Below are 17,343 nucleotides of genomic sequence, written 5' to 3'. Positions count from 1 at the left end.
GAGAGACCCCCCTCATGATTGTGAAGTGCTTTGGGTGTAGGGCCATACACAATAAATGTGCTATATTAATACACATTACATTACATGTGAATGTTTATATTACTTACACATGCTAATAACCCGAATATATGTGGAAGACACTTGTCAGATTTTATTTTAGAGAGCAGGCGTGAGGTTCGGCTGTGTGCTCTTCATTTTCTGTCTGATTCAGGCTTAAACTAATACGGCTGTGTACACAGCGCAAAAGCACATGCTTGTAGGGGCGTGGTTGTAGCGAGGATGCAAACAAGGATGTAAACAATGGTAAATGCTGGTTGGCTCCGTTAACAATTTAGCTACAAATTCATATTTATCCATCAAACCGCTGTAAACACACACAATCATCAGCAGTGCTGCAGTGTCTCTCTATGCGGACGTTTTTCCCTGCATTCTACATCTCGAATAACAAACTCGCAAAAGACATGTGCCACAGCCACCCTGCAGCCCAAGACCGGTTACTCACTGAAGCTAAGCAGGGCTGAGCCTGGTCAGTACCTGGATGGGAGACCACTAGGGAACACTAGGTGGCTGTTGGAAGTGGTGTTAGTGAATGCACATGCGCAAAAGCACATGCTTGTAGGGGCGTGGTAACGTAGAGCCAATCTGCGAATCGCAGCACATTATGCTAGCTGACCAATCAGAGGCTCTTTTGCGCTGTGTAAACAGCCTTATCAGTTTGAGCCTGATTTTTGAGTTTGAATTTTGAGGTTGAGGGCGGGCTTTTCAGAGGAACTAGGAAATATGACAGTCGTTTTCATGTTAGCTGTGCAGCTGTGTATAATCAAAGTAAGATAAATGGAAAGTGAAGCATGAGCACACATTGCTTTGCATCTTATAAACACAACCAAGCCTTAAAAACACACTGTGGACCACTCCTTTAAAGCTGTATGATATATTCGCAGTAGGACATTTTCAAAATGACCTTGAAGGTGCAGTAGGTGATGTCTTTCAAAATCATTTGTTGTTCGAATCAGTTGCGTCGCTTCATGAATTCGCTCGCGGGGCATCAAGCGATAGCACAGCATGCATGGGATGCGCACTCCAGAATCTCGCCGGAAGTAGTAAGTCATCCGGGTACTTCTCGCATACTGATTTTCGAATTCTATGAATTCGGACATATTACTAGGCTCACATACTGATTTTAACATACTGTATATAGTATGGAAGTATGCGGTTTCGGACGCAGCCAATAAGTCTCTTTTTTTACTAAATTTACTGACATTAAAATAGGATCCAAACCCCTCCCATTTTGATGCCAACTGCAAAGTGATGAAAGAGTGAGTTTTCCCCGCCCACCAAATTGATTGACAGCCGCGTATTAACATATCTCATTAGTAACGTGTCCAATCATATCAAAAAGACAGGACGTGCGCAAAGCAACTGGGATTAAAAGATCTGTTCACCTCTCTGTGATCATCAATCATCATCAAATGTGATCAAGAATGCGTTTTAAAACGTTTTTAAAACTGTGCATGTTTGTAATGAGTTTACTTCAGCTTTACTTATCACAGCCTCGTGTCAGTACAATTATAAAAGAAGATGCTTTGATCCCAGTTTGTGGATGTTATATCAGGTTTATTTTGTACATTAACATAATATCCACACGACAGTGGATATTAAAGTGTATCCTGGCATATTTGCCGTGCAAAACAGTGCAAAGTTAAACACGAGCACTGTGTGTGTGTGTAAAGAAATTGTGTGTGACTCATCATTGCAGAAAGGCTTGAAATAAAGGTACAGTAGGTGATCTGCGACAATGCTAACTGTTTAGCATATTATCTTTGAAACAAAATCCCTCCCCTGGGAAAGTTCTTACTGAAGTATTTCTCACAAACGTTACATGAGATCTGCTTCTTTCATGTCTGTCACTGTGCTGCTTATCTGATGGAGTCTGAGACACACTTACAAGCACATGGGAACGGTGGACAGGGAGAACTAGAATTAAAAGCACAGGCAACAAAAACAGCTACACTGGGTTCAGAGTAGTACATTTCAATATTCTGAAAGGTCTAATAAATAATCTGATGGGTGCTTTGAGCTGAAACTTTTCAGACACATTCTGGAGACACATAAGACTCATCTTACATCTTGAAAAAGGGGGTAAAATAGGTGCCCTTTAAATGTTATTAATTCATCCACCATTGAATGAAAAAATATTTTAAATCTTGTCATTTGAATCAGCCAATCCTAATAATCTCAACACAAAACAATAATAAACGCAAAGGAAACACACATTTGTGGCATCATCACCCTGTCCGATCCATCAGTCCAGAAAGCCAAGAGTTCACACATGAAAACACACTCGCAAAACACAAGCTGTCGTCCCTCCATGAAGCCTCAGAGAGAGGATGACATCAGTGTAAACAGTCACAACGCATCATCACCATCACCATCACCACCCAAAACACACCATCAGAGCAACAGAAACGCACACACACACACACACACACACACACACTTGATGAGTCATTATAGCAAGGCACAAAATAATTACCTTTTGGTTCGGCGGAACATGTTGCTGCAGCCAGGAGAAACACAAACACAAACACACACACACACACACAGTCGCGTGCGTGGAAATGAGAGTGACAGCGGCTGCTGAGAGTGTCAACACACACTTAAAGCAGAGTCACAGAACGCAGACGATCTCGCCATGACACACACGCAGACACACACACATCCATCGTCTGTCCTCCGCTTCGTCTGACTGATGCAGAAATACTGAGAGAGACTGAGGGACTGAGAGCGAGGGAGAGAGAGAGGGAGAGAGAGAGACTTACACACACGCACACACATACATGCGTGCACACATGAATGCACAATGAATTCTAAATTATTATAAATGAACCCTAAAGTGTTGATTGCTTTATATACTGTTTATTTATTTATTTATTTATTTATTTATTTATTTATTGTTTCAACCTAAATAAAATTTAGATTTCTTTATGTTTATTATTATTATTATTAATTATTTTTACTATTGTTGTTTTATTCTAAAGTGTTGATTACTTTATATACTGTTTATTTTTATTATTATTTTTTTTAATTTTTTTTTTATTATTATTTATTATTATTATTGTTTTATCCTAGATAAAATGCTGATTGTTTTATATACTGTTTATTATTAACATTTATTATTATTATTGTTTGATCCTAAATAACATGTTGATTGTTTTATATACTGTTTATTATTAACGTTTATTATTATTATTTTTATTATTATTAATTTATCCTAAATGAAATGTGGATTGTTTCATATACTGTTTATTATTATTATTATAATTATTATTATTATTATTATTAATATTGTTGTTTCACCCTAAATAAAATATTGCTTGTTTTATATACTGTTTATTATTAACATTTATTATTATTATAATTATTATTATTTGATCCTAAATAAAATGTTGATTGTTTTATATACTGTTTATTATTAACATTTATTATTATTATTATTATTATTATTAATATTGTTGTTTCACCCTAAATAAAATATTGCTTGTTTTATATACTGTTTATTATTAACTTTTATTATTATTATAATTATTATTATTTGATCCTAAATAAAATGTTGATTGTTTTATATACTGTTTATTATTAACATTTATTATTATTATTATTTTATTATTATTATTATTATTATTAATATTGTTGTTTCACCCTAAATAAAATATTGCTTGTTTTATATAATGTTTATTATTAATTAATTAATTAATTATAAAATGTGGATTTTTTAATATACTGTTTATTATTAATATTTATGATTATTAAGAAATCATAATTATAATTATAATGGGCAATGGGGTGAAGCAGTACATAGTGCTGTCGCTCCACAGCAAGAAAGTCACTAGTTCGAGCCTCGGCTACTAAAGTGTTGATTGTTTTATATACCGTTTATTATTAATATTTATAATTATTATTAATTCATGTTAAATCAAATGTGGATTGTTTTATACACTCATTCATTTAAGTGGTTCGTTCTAAATGGCTGATTCATTCAGAATGCAGCAAATCTTTAGAAACAGGTCGCTGAATCACCGACTCAAATGATTCATTCAAAAAAACTGATTCAGTCCAGAGCAAATATGAAACATTTTCAGCGGCACAACAGAGCAAAAGACAATATAGGTAGTGTCGAAAATGTAACTCACTCAATATGAAGCTTATACTGGTTGAACTGTTGTATGAAATCACATTTGTGATTGTGCTCATACAACGATGTTCATAAAAACGTCACTTGATTGTGTGAAACCTATGTATGTCATGCCAATAAAGTGAAGCAAAGTGAAAAAATTAAATTGGGAGAGAGAGAGAAAGAGAGAGAGAGGGAGAGAGAGGGAGAGTGAGGGAGAGAGAGAGAGGAATCATGGGAAGGCTGTCAGCATGTGTGTGTGGCCATTAAAAGCCTATCAGGGCTCAGAAAGGTGTTGGTACTAATGGAAATCTGAATGGCACACGGGAGGGATGAACCGAAAGAGCGGAAAGGATTATGTTGAGCTTGTTCATGAAATACACCACAAGTTATTTGGGCTTTTTTAAAAGATGGTTGAGTTTACTGTCGTATTTTATTGTCATATTTTATAAATTAAATTAAATTAAATTAAATTAAATTAAATTAAATTAAATTAAATTAAATTAAATTAAATTAAATTAAATTAAATTAAATTAAATTAAATTAAATTGAATTGAATTGAATTGAATTGAATTAAATTAAATTAAATTAATAAAAAAAATAAATTAAATTAAAAATGATAAAATATATAATATTTCATTACATATTTCTGCAACATAGCAACTAATATAATATAATATAATAAAATATAATACATTATAATACATTATAATATAATATAATATAATATAATATAATATAATATAATATAATATAATATAATGTTCTTAAAATATGGTTGAGTTTATTGTCGTATTTTATTGTCATATGTTATTGTTTAAGTTAAATTAAATTCAATTCAATTCAATAAAAAAATAAAATACAATAAAATGTAATTAAATTAAATAATATTATATAAAATAAAATTTAAATTAAATTAAAATTAAATTAAATTAAGCCAAATTAAATAAATTAAAATTTAAATTAAATTTAAAATCTAATTAAAATAAAATAAAATTAATTAATTAAACCTTAAAGATGGTCGAGTTTATTGTCGTATTTTACTGTTTAAATTAAATTAAATAACAAATAAAATAAAATAAAATAAAAAATGTATTAAATTAATAAAAATTACATAACATTAATTTAACTTACAAATCTAATTAAATTAAATTAAATAATAATATTTAATTACATATTTTTGCAACATAACAAGCAATATAATATAATATAATATAATATAATATAATATAATATAATATAATATAATATAATATAATATAATATAATATTTCAAAAACTGATTTAATGCATGAAAGTTAACAATCAATTAATTCAATCTCTCTTTTTACAACAGGTTTCAATCGGAATGAAACTGTTCTATTAGCCGAGCTCATTTGTGCAAATCACACCACAAGCTTTTGGGAGCTTATGCTTAGATTCTGGCAATCTGATTGGTAGAGTTAACAGTGATGCAGCTACAAAGCCCCGCCCACCTGCCTCTCTACAAGAACTGACATCATCATCTATGTGTCCCAGAAAGCTTCACCACAATAAACCCAGTCTGAACCTTCAAATCACGTCACGTCACAGTCAGCCAGGTTTGCCAGGACACACACACACACATACAGAGACAAGGGCTCAGCTGCGTAGAGGCCCAGACAGACATTAAAAGCTGCTCATTTCAATAATAAATGATCTAGATGGTGGAAAGAGAGATGAAATATAGATGAGAGAGAAAGAAAGAGAGGCGTAGATGAGCTTTTAGGAGTTACTGGGTCAAATTCATAAAAGGGAAAATATGACGTGGAATAATGGAAGGAGGGTGTGTGTGTGTGTGTGTGTGACCTGTACAGTCTCACAATGGAAATGTCACTAATAAGACTAGACAAAAGAGCCTTAAAATATGCATATTTGTACACACACATGTGCAAAGCAGTTTATTTTTCACAGATATTAAAAGCTATTTGAAATATTAGTACTTTAATGGATAGTCTGTTTATAATGCATAATGTTTACACATACAATGTGTGTTTTTTTTGTTTTCTTTTAATATTAGAAAGGTTAAAGATGTCTGAATATTTTTTAAAGACAGATTTAAATTAAATACACTGTAAAAAATATCCAGGAGCTGGGGTTGCGAAAACCCCCCCGTAAAGTAACGGTCGTTAAATTACAGAAATTTACAGTAAAATAACCAATCCAAGCTCATTCTGAAAACGTAGGCCTGCGGGCGTTTCTGGAGACCGCGATTTACGTGGCAGGAGGTACGTATGGCCGCATTTTATTTTTTTAAGCGAACGCTGCGGGGCCGTGTGACGCCGCACGCCTTTGCGCTTCTTGGGCTGGGCTGACGGCTCACCTCCTCCATGTGAAGGGCTTCCCCGCCGCAACCAGTTTGTCTGGTTAGCTCGTCATGTTACGTCGGCGGAGCGGAGGCCCGGAGAGGAGGAGCCGGCACATTCGACGACCGGATTCAAGTCCGAGGGAAGAGCGGTTCCAGAAATTAGGTAAGACAAAAAACAGAATCAAAAAAATAAAGTGAACAAGTTCGTAACGGGGCGAGAATGCAGTGAAATCCGAAAACGCGGTCAAAATCGGACGAGGGCTTTTCTTTTTCTCTTTCGTAAATCGTTGCTTGGGTTTAGGGGAGAAGGAGGAGGAGGAGGGTGGCAGGGTCGGCCAATTAGCCATTGTGCTGCCCAGTCAATCGTTCAGTCATTCAGCCAGTGGGTCAGTCGGACAGATGGTCGCTCGAACAGAGAACAGCGTTGGCGCGCTCGCTAGAGGCGTTCGAGATGCGAAAAAAATGCGAACAGCGCCCTCTCGCATATTAGCTTAAACAAAAACTGCACAAATACGTTCCTCCCGGGACGTAATTGGCAGTATACAGAAACATCCGTGGGGCTACATTTCCAGAATGAGCCTGGGTTGAAAATAACAGAGGTTGAATTACAGAAATTAAGCAGAAATGTAAATTTAAGGAATTTTCTGTAATTTGATGTCCGTTATTTTACGGTAAATTTCTGTAACTGAACTGCCGTTATTTTACGTTTTTTTTCCCAGAACCCCAGCTGCCGAAAAATAAACCGTAAAATTGTGGCTTTTTTTACAGTGTAACAAAAACAGGCCTGGATATTTCTTCAAAGAACAAAAGTAGTAATAAATGATAGTTATTTAATTAATTAAAACATTATTCTTCAAACCTATATGTCTGTTGTTCTGTTGTGCCACTGAAAATAGTTTCTAATTGGTTCTGAACTGAATCAGTTTTTTGAATGAATCATTTGAGTCGGTGATTCAGTGACCTGTTTTTAAAGACTTGCCGCATTCTGAATGAATCAGCGTTTTAGAATGAATCACTTGAATTTGAATGATTCAGTGAATTACTATTGTCTGCGTATGATCATATTAGTGTATTATTTAATGATTTATGACAGACATATACCAGCCAAGATATCAGAACCTAAACACACTCTGAAAAGTAACAGTTTTTAAGATATAATTTTTGGTCGATGTTACACATTTATTACATAAAATCAATAATTTTTTTAACTGAAAAGTTTTTTTTTAAAAGAGCTACATCTAACAAACTATTTTTTTAAATATTTGTATCATTTCACATACAATTACACATACAAAATGTTTTTTGTTTATATTATTATTAGAAAGGCTAAAGGTGTACGAATATTTTTTAAAGACAGATTTAAATTAATTAACTAAAACAGAGTAATAGATGATAGTGGATGAATTATCTGTAACAAGCCTGAATATGAAACAAATTCATAATAATCTAAAAATACACAAACTAAAATAAAAATTCACCAAAATTCACACCGAAAAAATATCGTAATAGCATAAGAATTATATATATATATATATATATATATATATATATATATATATATATATATATATATATATATATATATATATATAGCTAAATAAAGGCTTTTTTTAATCGTATTTACTTATTATATTTATACAGTAAATGTCCTTTTTTATTAAATTACTTAAATATTGTAAACCTATTGTTTATAGGTTTATATATTGCAAATATCAGTAATATTAGTATTAAAACATTATTTAATCAGTAGATTAAAGTCACAAATTCCTTGTTGCTATATATTATATTATATTATAAATATTTTGATTTTGTATTTGTTTTCTTTTTATTTATATTTACACAATATTTACACACAGTGAGTCCAGACACATTATGTAAATACAAACCTATATTTTGGATGTGATTAATTGCAATTAATCTCTAATTAGATTTTATCATATCATATTATATAATATTATGTTATATTGTATAACAAATTACATTTTAAAAATTAAACACCAACATATTTTAATATGAAAAAGAAATATTAATTTGAATACATACAAATTCTGCACAAAAACACAAACACAGTGATTCCTTCAAAGGCTGAATCATCCGTACCTTTAAACTAAATATGACAATTCACTTAAAATATACACCTTAAACCTGGTTAAAATTCATATGTAAAGCACACTCGAAAATATTTTTGCTGCTTGTTCCAAATATGTATTTAAAATGAGCTGAAATAAAACAATTCAGCAAATCCTTTAGGGGGAAACTTAAGTGTTTTATACTCAATCTTCTTCAATTAATGAATTTGTGTTAGGATGACATGAATGAATTGTGTGCAATCCTGCCATGTTTTTTACAGTGTCCAAACAAAACAGTGCCAGAGTGACTGTGTGGTTTTGCGGATGTAAGACATCCTGAAAGTCACGTCGCTTCAGACAGTGGTGAGACTGTATCCTGATTACAGCCAACGCGGTTCAGCAGTCCTGGAAATGTCATATTGATCGTCTGCTGATTAATCTACTATATCAGCCCAATTAAACAGCGTGACCTGCTCGGAGCATAAGAGATCTATTTCTTAATAGCTGCCAGAAGAAACTACAAAAACCCTTCTACATCTCTTCACACTCCTACAATCTAACAAATACAACCCAGGCTCATTATGGATAAGTACCCCTATATACACTTCTGGAGAGCGGCAAATACGTCTTAGGAGGTACAATTTTTGCAGTTTTCGTTTTCGCGAATCCAGCAGAGGGCGCTATGTACGCTTTTTGAGATCTCAAATTTCTATCGCGAGTGCTATTAGCACCTGCTTTCGTCAAACATATTCACCTGTTTGTTTGTTAATTATTTCTGTTCATATTCTCCTCATGTCTGGTGTCCTGTGCCAGTTCGTCATCGTATGTTGCCTTGTCCTGTTGTGTGTTCCAGTCCTGATCCCTGTCAGCCTGCCCAGTCTAGTTTGTTTTGTTTCTTTATTTGTTTTGTTAATGTTTTCCCCGTCGGGGTAGTTTGTTTTGCTTTTTATTTTATTTAAATTATGAATAACTACCGATTTTTTACTCTACTTGAGTCCTCGCTCTTTTTCCCCACCCACTGAATGTGACAGCTACTGGACAAACTGCTAACAGCGGGAAAGCAGTCCAAGTGGAGGTAAGTGGTCAGCTGGTAAGCGCGACAAGGAACGGCTTCATACTGCCCTGTAGCATTCGTTTTAAAGATGAATTACAGCCATACGTACTTTTGGATACATAATTTGTGTTCTCCAGAAATGTATATAGGGCTACGCTTTCAGAATGAGCCTATCTTGAAAATTTTGGGACAACAGGAAGGAATTATTTAAAACCCGGTATTTTTTTACAGTGTAACAAGATTGTTATATTCACACACACACATCAGAGGAGCTGTATTTATGTGTGCTATTCTGCAGAGAGGCTTTTTAGCTGACTATTTTTATAGGTCTGTTGTCAAAGGAATAGTTCACTCAAAAATGAAAATTACCCCATAATTTACTCACCCTCAGGAGACCCTTGTTGTATATGACTGTTTTTCTCTGACAGTCTAAAGCCATAATAATAAGACTTTATTGTAAATTGTTGCCTACTTAGCAATTTCATTTTTTAAAATATCTGTTTGCCCTGAACATATGCATACAATGAAGCGTTTTTGCTGTTTTTGTTATTATACCTGTTAAAGCAATATATTATGCAGTTTAGCTCTATATTGTATTTATACCATTCATTCATTTATTAATTTTTCTTTGGCTTAGTCCCTTATTTATCAGGAGTCGCCACAGCGGAATGAACCGACAACTATTCCAGCTTATGTTTTACGCAGCGGATGCCCTTCCAGCTGCAACCCAGAACTAGAAAACACTTATACACAACGCACAATTTTAGTTTATTCAAATGACTATTAGCGCATGTGTTTGAACTGTGGTGGAAACCGGAGCACCCGGAGGAAACCCACGCCAACACTGGGAGAACATGCAAACTCCACACAGAAATGCCAACTGCCCCAGGCTGGACTCGAACCAGTGACCTTCTTGCTGTGAGGTGACAGCGCTAACCACTGGGATATACCTTATATACTGATAAAGCTTTAAATCGCAATTAATCACAACAAGAACATTTGATACACAATCAAACTCACACAGGAGATAATGAAGCCCACACACACTCGCACAGTCTCTCACACTAAATGTGTGAAACGGAGGTGTTTTGCCACTATATATAGGCAATAAACGAGCCTGCATAAACACACACTGGGAGATGAGTTCAGCACCATGGCCAGCTCCTCATTCACAACAACTGGTTCTGCTTCATTTCAGGATTGGATTTTACATCGGACAGCAACGCTAAACTAAACCAGAACATTTTATTTATTTAGATAAATATGGTACACTTTTTGCGCATATTATTAGCCTAATTAAACTGACAATTAACTGTGAAATGCTATTATAGTTGAAACCAGAAGTTTACATACACTGTATAAAAAGGCACTTACCATTTTTAAAAAAGGTCAGATGTTAATGTGACTAAACTTTTTCTCTTTTAGGTAAGTTAGAATGATCAGATTTTTTTCTGTTATGCTTAATAGCAGAATAATGAAACAGATTTTTGAGTTTTTGAGAAATTGCTATAACTTCTTTAGAAAGTCAAGTCTACATACAATAAGATTATTATGCCTCTGAAAAAGCTCAGATGATGGTGTCAAGGTTTTGGAAGTTTCTGATTGGCTAATTGACAACATTTGAGTAGATTGGAGGCACAACTGTAGAATAGCATTTAAGGAAATCCTCAAACACACTGTTTCCTTGTGTGACAACATGGGAAAATCAACAAGCCAGATTTATGGGGCGACAGCATCATGTTGTGGGGCTGTTTTGCTGCAGGAGGGACTGGTCCACTTCACAGCATAGTTGGCATCATGAAGAAAGAACATTATGTAGTAGGGATGTAACGGTATCAGAATTTCACGGTACGGTAATACCTCGGTATGAATGTCACGGTACGGTATTTATTGAATCATTTACAGGAAAAAACTAAACTTATGAAAATACTCCAAAAAAGTGCCAAAAGTGTCAATGACATACAAATTAGCCATCTATCTGTAAGCTTTAAACAGGAACTTAAATTTTAATAACAAAAAATTATTAAACCATGTAAAAAAATAAAGTTTCAATTTAGTATTGTTGAAAACTCACATTCAACATTTAATCACTCACTCACTTAGACAGAGATGGGTTTTAAGGAAAATTATCATATAAATATAATCTGGTAAAAGCTGGTATCTCTGGGCGTTTACAATGTCCCCTGCAACAGAAAAAACCCTCTCATTTGGGACTGAGGTTTCTGGGACAAGAGAGATATGACTTGGCCCAGGTTGACAGCAGTGGGTAACGTTGTGCATTGTCTTTCCCCCACTTGAGAGGACAAACCATGAGTGAGATAGAGATCTCATGTCTGTATCAATCTGAACAGTGTGCTGTGTCACACCCTCCGTCCCGCCCTTCAGTAGGAGCGCGACAACACCGCTCTTGAGTATGCGCGCTCAACCCCCCCTCCCCGCTTTACAGTACGCGCGCGACAACACAGCTGATCAGAACGCGCGCAACAACACCGCTATTCAGTACGCGCGTGACAACACAGCTGATCAGAACGCGCGCGACAACACAGCTGATCAGAACGCGCGCGACAACACGGCTATTCAGTACGCGTGCGGCGACAACACCCGCTTCAGGTTCGATCATTTCCAGCTCTTTTTGATGCCCGCTTCTAGCAGCACACTCCATTTCCGCATTACTGTATCTGTAGCGACAACAGACCGCAAGGGCTGATGGGAATTGTAGTTTCCGCTACCTCCCGTTCGCTTCATTCGCCTGAGCAAATTTTCTCAGAAGACCTATAGTTTTACCGAGTCATGCGACTACGGTAATATCGAAAAAAATTAATATTGCGGTATGACGGCATTTACAATACCGTTACATCCCTATTATGTAGAAATACTGAAGCAATATCTCAAGACATCAGCCAGGAAATTACAACTTGGCCACAAATGGGTCTTCCAAACAGACCATCACCCTATCATACTGCCACATTAGTTCAAATGTGCTTTAAGGACAACAGAGGGAATGTTTTGAAATGGCCATCACAAAGCCCTGGAGTCAAGCCTATAGAACATTTGTGGGCAGAGTTGAAAAAGCTTGTGTGAGCAAGACAGCCAACAAATCTGACTCAGTTACGCCAATTCTGTCAGTAGGAATGGGCCAAAATTCCTTCAAACTATTGTGAGAAGCTTGTGGAAGGATACCCAAAACATTTGCTCAAAGTTATACAGTTTAAAAGCAAAGCAGAAAAAAAAAAATACCAAGGAAATGTATGTAAACTATTGACTGTCTAGAAATTAATCCAAAATTCTCCAAAAAATAAAAATTCTCATTATTCTGGCATTTAGCAAATGTTAATCATTTAGGTAATCCTAACGGACCTAAAATAGTAAACGTTTAGTATGATTTACTATCAGACATTATTTTAAAAATGGTTATGTTCCTTTTCTAGAGCGTATGTAAACTTCTGTTTTCAACTGTATATAAGACAACTAGGGTATTCTAAACTAAATATAACTTCAAAATTAACGAAAATGAATTTGCAACACATCATTAACATGTTAAACGAGGTTTAAAACAAATGGCAGATAAGAACAATATTTTAAAGGGGACCTAATATGCAAAAATCACTTTTATAAGTGGTTCATGCACAGTTGTGTGGCAGCAGTCTGTGAATATAACCAGCTTCTAATAGTAAAAATGTATTAATTCTATTCATTTATAATCACACTTGATAAAAACAGTCTGCAGAAACACTTTGATTGACATTCTCCCTTTGTACGTGTCATCAGAGGGGGGGAGAGCCCCGCCCCTTAGGGGCGATCTCTCCCTTAAAAAATTAATATATTTTTACCATAAGATGCCGGTTATATTCACACAGTGCTGCCACACAACTGTTTAAACCCCTTATAAAAGTGATTTTTGCATAATAGATCTCCTTTAACAAGTGATATTATCACGTTTACATGCAAATTCAGTCTCAGATTTACAACTTTTATCAGTATTAAGGTCCAAAATTGACAGGCTAACTAAAAAATGAACGTAAGTCAAAGGTTGTTTTTTTTTTTTATCGTCTTTGGGAAATGAGCTTTTACTCACCATACCATCAAATTATTCCACAGACAACTTTTCCATATAAAGCAGATTTGATGCACTCACCCACTGCTCTTCCTGGGCAATGGAAGATCCTTCTGTGAAAGAGAGAAAGAGATTTTAACCAAACATGAGTTTTACATTTGCATACTCACAACAACAATTCTAACACATTCATTTTCTTTTCATCTTAGTCCCTCTAGTAATCCGGGGTCCCCACAGCGGAATGAACCACCAACTTGTTTAGCTTTGATAACATGCAAACTCCACACAGAAACGTCAACTGACCCAGCTGAGGCTCGAACTAACGACCTTCTTGCTGTGAGGAGATAGCACTACCTACTGCGCCACTGCGTCGCCAATTCTAACGCAATAATTCAATTTTAGAACTTCTATAATAATATAATAATTATTTCTTATAGTAAGAAATAGAAGTTCATCAGTCTTTCCTCATCAAGTCAGCCAACATCAGATTTCATCCATCAAGTCATCCAAATTTAGTCCTCCTGTTCATGTACAGTGGGGGAAATAAGTATTAAACACATCACCATTTTTCTTAGAAAACACTTCTAAAGGTGCTGCTGACTTGAAATTTTTATCAGATGTTGGTAACAACAACCAAAGAAATTCATATATGCAAAAAAAAAAACAAATCTGAATAGTTTACAAATTAAGTTCTGTGTAATTAAAATGAAATGACAAAAGGGAAAAAGTATTGAACACATGAAGAAAGGAAGGTGTGGAAAGGGATGGAAAGCCCAGATAGCAGCTGAAAACTCCCAGTAGTTCTTCAGCAACTATCATCAGTGTTAATGAGTATTAGCTGCTTCAGTCCAACATCTACATTAGCAGAGTGATGAAGATGAAACCAGGGTGGACATTTCAGCAAGGAAATGATCTAAAACACAATCAAGGAGACTCTCAAATGCTTTCAGGAAAAGAAAATAAAGCTGTGGAATGGCCCAGCTAATCACCTGACCTGAATCCAATAGAGAATACAAAATAAAGCTCAGATTTGATAGACGAGACCCATCAAGATTGTTTTACTCTGCTGAAGTCTGCGAGAAACTTACACTTGAGCAATGCATGTGACTTCATTCTCCATATGAGAGGCGTCTTTAAGCTGCCATCACCAACAAAAGCCTTTTATATAAAGTATTAAACACATTATAGTAGTTCAGTACTTTTTCCTTGTGCCATTCCATTGTTATTACACATAATATTTCAGATTTTTTTGGTCTTGTTTTCTTTTTATGTTAAAATTGTTCTGGTTTTTATTGAAATCTGGTTCAATTCCATGTCAAAAGCTCCTTTAGAAATGCTATTCTCAGGAAAAAACCATGATGTGTTCAGTACTTATTTCCCACACTGTATAATGGTCTTACAATAAAATATAAAAGTTGGCATTTTATTTTGTGCCAGAGGGATTTTTGTTAATCTACTTTATTTTATACTATTTTAAATACCACAACTAACAAATATACATTCAACTCAAGAAGAGAGAGAGAGAGAGAGAGAGAGAGAGAGAGAGAGAGAGAGAGAGAGAGAGAGAGAAATGATAGTCTGAGTGATTGTATTACCCAGTGTAAAATGATACCATCAATAACTGCTCAATAGTGCAGTTTTGCTTCAGGACATAAATATCTTGATGAAACCAAACTGGAATAATCGTGTGCCAGCTGACATTCATTATGACCCATAATGCTCTTCAGATCTCGGACAGCACTTAGGGGAGAACAATCCCCAAAACACTAAACTGGCCAATTACACAAACAAGGTCACCGGAGGGAGAGAGAGAGAGAGAGAGAGAGAGAGAGAGAGAGAGAGAGAGAGAGAGAGAGAGAGAGWGAGAGAGAGAGAGAGAGAGAGAGAGAGAGAGAGAGAGAGAGAGAGAGAGAGAGAGAGAGAGAGAGAGAGAGAGAGAGAGATGGGGGAATGAGGCCATGCTGGTGCATATGATGGTAGACTGTCGGGAGGAAATGACTTCACCAGCTGTGACTCACTTTGATGACATCGTGTGTGACAAGGGCTTCCCTGCCAGCATGACTGGCGCCACTGAGCAACTAATGGAGGATTAAGTGGACAAATGGTCTGTGGCTCTCTTCGTGTGAGTGTGTGTGTGTGTGTGTTTACAGTATGAGGACACTTTAATTTGTAATCTATAACTATAACATGCTGCCAGACAAATAAGCATGTTACTTTTCAATTTGTTTAACACAGTAAATGTCAGTAACCTCCAGGAATACTCTTCATCTTTACATTGCTGAATCACGCAGGGCACAGAAACAGCCATCGATCCGTGAGAAATGAGTTTTTGGGTTTTATGTGTTAGATCTCATACGCTCTCAGAGATAAACATGCAAATGCTGTCAGTATACTCATTCATTCATTCATTTTCCTTCCACTTAGTCTCTATTTCAGGGCGAGGTAGTGGCGCAGTAGGTAGTGCTGTTGCCTCACAGCAAGAAGGTTGCTGGGTCGCTGGTTCGAACCTCGGCTCAGTTGGCGTTTCTGTGTTGAGTTTGCATGTTCTCCCTGCCTTCGCGTGGGTTTCCTCCGGGTGCTTCGGTTTCCCCCACAGTCCAAAGACATGTGGTACAGGTGAACTGGGTAGGCTAAATTGTCCGTAGTGTGTGAGTGTGTGTGAATGTGTGTGTGGATGCTTCCCAGAGATGGGTTGCGGCTGGAAGGACATCCGCTGTGTAAAAACTTGTTGGATAAGTTGGCGGTTAATTCCGCTGTGGTGACACCGGATTAATAAAGGGACTAAGCCGACAAGAAAATGAATGAATGAATGATTAGTCTCTATTTCAGAGGTCGCCACAGTGAAATGAATCGCCAACTATTCCGGCTTATGTTTAATGCAGCAGATGCCCTTCAGAAACACCCATACACTGTGGCCAATTTAGCTTACTAAATAACTCCTCTCCCTCAGTCATCTTTCCCTCAGTCTCCCTCAGTCATCAGTCATTGTTGAGTTGTGGCATCTCAACAATGGGTATTAAAGTGTAATTCAAATATTTTGGATTTGTCCATATTTGACCCAACATTGCGTTACAACGCCCGAGCATTTACACAAAGTGTAAGAGTTTTCTGAAATGTCTGACCCTACACAAACTGAAAAATGCTGAAAAATGGAGCCCCAGTTTCCACTCCGAGACTTTATCTTTTAGACAAAATCTTAATAGTTGTTTCCGTCTCTTTGTGCTTTTCTCTTATCGACTGTCTGCACTCCGCAGGGAGCGAGAGATCAGGAAAACCAAGCTGTTATTTTCTCTACAGCGGAGCTTCATTTACATTTCCATGTCGTTGCGTTCTCCTCTTTGAACTCTATTCTAGGAACTGTGAGGGGGAAACTGCAAAGAGACTCTGCTGTGCTGATCCTGCTACTTCTTAATTATTTATTCATTACAACACCGTTTTCCGCGCTCTGTTTGGATGTTTATGCCAAAGGTCACAAAGGGTTGACAGCGATCCTCACTAAAAGCAATAAGGGCGTCTCCGGTGGACCCTTTACCACAAATGACATGTTTTTCCACAACTATTAACATCATAAATCTGGAGCGTTTCCTGACGAGGTGATCTTTCTCTGCATCTTTCTCAGCTTCTACCGTCAAAAATTTTTCCCTCTTTTTTGAAAGTCACCAATAATTT

At 35.8% G+C, this 17,343-nt stretch overlaps 1 protein-coding gene across 4 annotated transcripts in view; it reads right to left on the bottom strand.

Moving 5' to 3' along the window:
• mast1a (microtubule associated serine/threonine kinase 1a) overlaps positions 1-17,343 on the bottom strand; it is a 94,346-nt gene that overhangs the window by 61,342 nt on the left and 15,661 nt on the right. For 2 of the 4 annotated variants that reach the window (XM_009294431.5, XM_073954696.1), the window contains exon 2: positions 13,756-13,787. In XM_009294431.5, coding sequence (XP_009292706.1) covers positions 13,756-13,787 — 32 coding nt within the window. Of the gene's footprint in view, positions 1-2,533; positions 2,754-13,755; positions 13,788-17,343 lie in introns of those variants that run through there. The other 2 variants (XM_001337092.8, XM_073954695.1) reach the window with 1 other exon arrangement.

Source organism: Danio rerio, chromosome 1, assembly GCF_049306965.1.
Source record: "Danio rerio strain Tuebingen ecotype United States chromosome 1, GRCz12tu, whole genome shotgun sequence".
NCBI lineage: Eukaryota > Metazoa > Chordata > Actinopteri > Cypriniformes > Danionidae > Danio > Danio rerio.
This window is presented reverse-complemented; position numbering and strand designations above follow the sequence as displayed.